The following is a 5,539-nucleotide window of genomic DNA, read 5'->3' as shown; positions in this document are numbered from 1 at the left end:
AATTTAGTATATATATAAAGTTTAAAAATTGTGGCATATCCAAATCTGTGAAAGAGATTGATTTAACCTTTAGATCTTTTCATTTCATAGCTTAAAAACCGCTTTATTTTTGAGTTTCTTATGTAAAAGAAACCATTTATTTAAACTTCTATATCTGATGTGTTTCACTTAGTGTTAGCAAAATAAATGATGATAGAGCCGAGGCGATGGCTCAGTAGAATAAGTACTTGCCTGGCAAATGCAAGATTCTGAGTTCAATCCCTGGAACCTCAAATAAAATAAAATAAAATAAATGAGGATAGGAAGTAAGGACTTAGAATTTGTAGAGACAGTGAGGGGCATCTGGGAATGGTGAGAAAAGGCACAAGAGGAGGGGAAGAGAAAGAAATTATTAAGTTGCAATATGTATATATGCTTACTACCCCAAATAAATGTAATTATAGTTCACAAACATATAGCAATGAATACAAGTAGAAGGGCCTGAGTTCAATCCCCAGTTCTGCAAAAAGAAAAAGAAAAAAAAAGGAAATAAGGGGTTGGGAGGATAGCTCAGTGGAATAAGCACTTGCCTGGCATATATCAACGAATAAGAAAAATGTAATTTCACATTTCAAATCACACAGGTTATATGTTCATAAAAATAAAACTGCATGCAATAAAATTAGGGGAATAAATTTTTAAAAACCTGCATGTGCTGGGGACATAGCTCAGTGACATAGCATTTGCCTGGCAAACACAAGGTCCTGAGTTTCATCCCCAGTACCAAAACAAAAAGAAAAAGAAAAACCTACAAATGGTACTACAGAATAAAAAGAGAAAGTCCTCCTTCCTTTCCTCATTTTGTTCCCATCCCTAGAGGAAACAGGGGTTAAGAATGTCTGAATTCTGCTGGATTTTTCAATGCAGTGTTGTATAGTACTTAAAATCATAGACTCTGAATCCAGTATGTCTGAATTTGAGGCCTGACTCTGCCAATTATTAGCTATATGACTTTGGGCAAGGTATTTAACCTTTCTGTTTCTCTGTTCCATAGTCTGTAAACTAGAGAAAATAATATGCATTGCATAGAGACTATATTGAGGGTTAATCAAAATTAAAATTTTAAAGAACTTATCATGATCCCTGGAACATAGTAAGTGCTGTATAAATTATAATTATAATTATTTATATGCACATACATTCTTATGAATGTATTTTATTTAAGTGAGACTTTTTTCCTTCATCCTGCTTTGCTGACTTAGCAGTATCTTTTCATGCTAGCAGGAGTTTCTCTACATTCTTTTTTCATAGGATAAAAATGAAACCATAAGTTAGATTAATTTTACCCAACAGTTATAAGATAGACTTCTTGTGTGCATGTGGATAGTAGGTCTTAAAATTCACTCAACACCTAAAATGAAAAAATCACTTTTTATATAGGAGCAATAAAACATATAGCCAAGTTATGTGGTCACAGCTGGAATCATCCAAACAGTTCCTGTTTTAACCTGTCAGATTGTCATAGAATCCTACTTGCGAAATACTATCCAAGACAGGAAAACTACATCTCCTGTTTTTCCAGTGGCATTGTTTCTTCATTTTTATTTGGGCCATCAGAAATGGTTGTCTCTTTCTATTTTTTTTAAATCATTAATTTATTTACTTGCTATAGGGTTTCACTACATATCTCTGACTTGCAGTGATCCTCCTGTCTCAACCTCCCTAGTGCTGGGATTACAGGTTTGCGCCACCACACCTGGTTTCAGTGACTGGCTCAGTGCCTGGGGCCAGCACAGCATGCAGTACCAGGGATCAAACCCATGTGCTTGCACTTACCAGGCAGGTGCTTAGACAGCGAGCTATCTCTCCAGCCCTGTTTGTCACTTTCAGAGCCTGCATTCTTTCCAATGGCTGCATACCACATGCCACATGAAGGCATTAAAATCTCTTTGAACCTTTATAATATTTATTGATATTTCAATGGTTTCCTGTTTTAAAAAACTTATTAACAATGCTCATAAGAAGATTCTTCATCATGGCGTCAGTCTTTTATGAGTTTGATTGGCACCCTTGCTGGAAGACTTGTGAGAGTATTTGGAATCTAGTAACTGTATCACCAAAGGAGCACAAAGTGGGTATTGCAGAACATGTTTGGGGTTCTTCTGCACCTTCTCAGGAAAATGCTACAGAAGCCTGTGGGGGCTACGGCTTAGGGACTGTATTGATAAGAAGGATCGTCATATGTCATGAAGGTGGTATTGGGGTGAATTTCAGGGTCCCCTTGCAGAGTGGTCCCAATAATTTCTGAGAAGTCTGACTTGACCTGTTGGGTTTCCTTGTGTTTCAGATCAGTGCTGAGTCTCCAACTGGCTTGCCACCACACAAAGGCGAGTTGGTTGTCTCACTGAAATACATCCCAGCCTCCAAAGTTCCTGTTGGAGGTGATTGGAAAAAGAGTGAGTTTTCTTTGGGGCCCTGGATATAGGTTGTAGTTTTCTCAGAGGATCTGCACAAGGCTTGTGTTGGCACTGTTGGGGAGACCAGACTGGAATGCCCTCTTGATCTTCTAGCGAAGACCTTTACTATGTGAACTCTCTGCATTTTTTTTCAACTGAAAGGGAATACCTCAAGGTTTAAATTCCTTTTCAATATTATTTTTTAGGCTATTGAACTGCATTGATTTTGGTTCAGCAGTGGTGAGCTACTAAGAGGGCAGAGAAGAAAAATTTTGGGTCTGACTTTGGTTTTTAGAAGAGATGGTGAGCTGTGAGGGACAGGAAGTTGAAGGTTGAGAAAGAGTAATTCAACATGTCAAGCTCTGTACTCAGTGGCTGTGGCTACATAGATAAGGGAAGCACATGCTCTTTCTTGAAGAGGTGAGTTTAGCAAGAAAGACAGTCAGGGTCCAAAGGGGCCCAGACACAGGAGTGATTTCTGTCTGGATATATTAGGGAGAGCTTCAAAGAAGAAGTACAATTGAGTCTGGAACTTTTGATTTTATAATACACAGTAAAGGATGGAGAACGAGGAGAAAAGAGCATTCCCAAAAGAGCTTTAAGAAGGCCCAGTAAATGTGATGGAACTGAAACTCTTATATCAGTGGGATTGGTGTTTCAATATGCATTTGTACACATGAGAATGGGCCTGGGATTGGAGGTAAGGCTGGTACCTAGCTGAAAAGGGCCTTGAATATAAAGAGCTGAACATAATAGACTGGTAAAGGAGAAGCAAAGTTCTTAAAATATATCTTCAGCAAAATGTAGCCTAGAGAGTTTGGGTAATCAATGAGGTCCCCATGGAGGGTGGGCAGATTGATTCTAGAAGAGGGACAAGGATAGAACCATAGGGAATGGAAACATTTTAAAGGCTAAAGAGAAGAGTAATTGCTAATGAGGCAGGGACTTATTAAGAGAGAGAAATTCAGGAGAGAGCTTCAAGAAGGAACACAGATTTTTTGATGATATTGAAATATTCCTTAGAGTTTAGGCCAGACGAGGACTGAGAAGACAGAGCTCATTGGCATTTGATTGACTTTGCAGTGGATTTGTTGAATCAGAAGCCAAATTTCACTAGAAAACTAGGCTAAGTGAATGAGGCAGACACATAGAGGTGGTGAGTGTGGGCTTTTTCCCCAGGGTAATTAGTGGTGAAAGAAAAGGGATGTGGAGAATAGCTTGAAGAAGAAAGTTGAAGGGAGAGTTGAAAAGAATTGAAGGGGTTGAAGGGAGGTATTTTGCTTTTAGTGGATTGAAAAAAGATGAGACTAACATAAATTTAGACTGAGGTGAGGAGGGTTCAGCTGAGAAATAAATATTAAAGTAGAAAATGGAGGGTGAAATTGCTGCTGCCTGATTAGTTCTGTGAGGTGAGGATGGGGTCAAGAAGTCAAATGAAAGAATTTCTTTTTTTTAAAGTTATTCACTAAACATTGGACAACTTTGATCTTCTAAACTTGATTTTTCATCTGTAAAATGGGGTAATAGTATTGTACATCTTATAAGATGTTTTATAGAATAAATGGTTGAGGCAGTATCCAGCACATAGTCAGTTTTTGGTAAGCAGTTATTGGTCTTCTGGTTGTTATTAATTGAGCACCTACTACATACTGTTGGGCACTATGCCAGCTATGGAGAAGACAAGTGAGGCATGGTTCTGCTGTGGAGAACTTGCTGTCTGCAGAAGCAAGGAAAGAAAGTGCTATGCATGTAAAGGTCAAATTCAACTTAAGAGATGCAGGGACTCACCTACTATGGCTCCCATCCCTTTCAGGCAAAGGTGTGGAAGGAGGAGAACTCCAGGTATGGATCAAAGAAGCCAAGAACCTGACAGCTGCCAAATCAGGAGGAACTTCAGACAGCTTTGTCAAGGGGTGAGTCCCTGGACCATGATCAAACTAACCAGTTTCAGGACAAGAGAGTAAACAGAGGAACCAAATTTAAACTTTGTCTGTGGACATGACCCTTGGGTATCCTACCACCTTTGGTAACTGACTTTATTCTTAAAATTATGTAATGGTGAAACCTCCACTACCTCCTTTCCACTGGTCTGAACTCCATTTGGATGAGGCTGTAGGGTTAATATCCAAAAATAATAATGGTGACAGATAGGTTCTGAGTTTTCTCTACCTCATGCTTTTAGTTAATCCTGGGGAAAAATTAGTGTCTAGATATGGGGATTCATGGCTTTGTTCCACATATTTTCAAAGCAGTGCTAGCTTTCCCCAAATTATAGGTCACTAGCTATTTTAGGCTCTCTAAAAAGTCACATTTGGTAAGCCTGTAAGATATTACTTTTGGTTTTATTTACTTTGCATAATCGAAAAAATGGAACAAAATATGTAATAGGCAGGCTGGGGGAGAATAGACAACACCCTGACCAATATCTTCGTTTTCTCTCCAGATTAAAAGAATTGAATCAGGTGAACGATATAGTGGAGGTAGTAGGAAGTCTCCTTCAGCAGATACAAAGAAGGGGTGTGTGCACTTGGGTTTGAATATTGACTCACCTTCTGGGCTCAGTGTGTGGTGGGAAAATGGGAATTTAGACAGATTTTTCCAGCTTTGAGTAGGTACTGATCATTCCCTACCCTCTGCCAGGTACCTCCTTCCTATGAAAAACAAGGCCAATAAGCGTAAAACTCCTGTGATAAAGAAGACCCTGAATCCCCACTACAACCACACATTTGTGTATAATGGTATGAGACTTGAAGATCTACAGCATATGTGCCTGGAACTCACTGTGTGGGATCGGGAGCCTCTGACCAGCAACGACTTCCTAGGAGGAGTCAGGCTGGGTGTTGGCACTGGTGAGTCTCCAACCCTCCCTTGGTTTAAGGGCCTCTTGTTTATTTCACTACCTGTACCTCCCAACCTGACACAGTTCCTTTGTGGTAGGTAGCAGTTGTCTTCTTTCCTTTCAGGTAATATTCATCAAGTATTTATTCAGTGCCTGCTATATGCCAGATCAAGGAGAAGGCTCAGTTCATATAGAGATAAATGCTATTCTCTTTCTCTCATATTCTCTCTCTCTCTCTCTCTCTCTCTCTCTCTCTCTCTCTCTC

At 39.3% G+C, this 5,539-nt stretch overlaps 1 protein-coding gene across 1 annotated transcript in view; it reads left to right on the top strand.

Moving 5' to 3' along the window:
- The window catches only part of Sytl4 (synaptotagmin like 4), an 84,022-nt gene that overhangs the window by 76,116 nt on the left and 2,367 nt on the right, over window positions 1-5,539 (top strand). Inside the window, exons 14-16 of the mRNA XM_023703442.1 lie at window positions 2,327-2,435; window positions 4,249-4,348; window positions 5,076-5,284. Coding sequence (XP_023559210.1) covers window positions 2,327-2,435; window positions 4,249-4,348; window positions 5,076-5,284 — 418 coding nt within the window. The remainder of the gene's footprint in view (window positions 1-2,326; window positions 2,436-4,248; window positions 4,349-5,075; window positions 5,285-5,539) is intronic.

Source organism: Octodon degus, unplaced genomic scaffold (assembly GCF_000260255.1).
Source record: "Octodon degus isolate 3935 unplaced genomic scaffold, OctDeg1.0 scaffold00171, whole genome shotgun sequence".
Lineage (NCBI taxonomy): Eukaryota > Metazoa > Chordata > Mammalia > Rodentia > Octodontidae > Octodon > Octodon degus.
The sequence above is the reverse complement of the archived record's forward strand: the minus strand, read 5'-3'. Positions and strand labels throughout refer to the sequence as shown.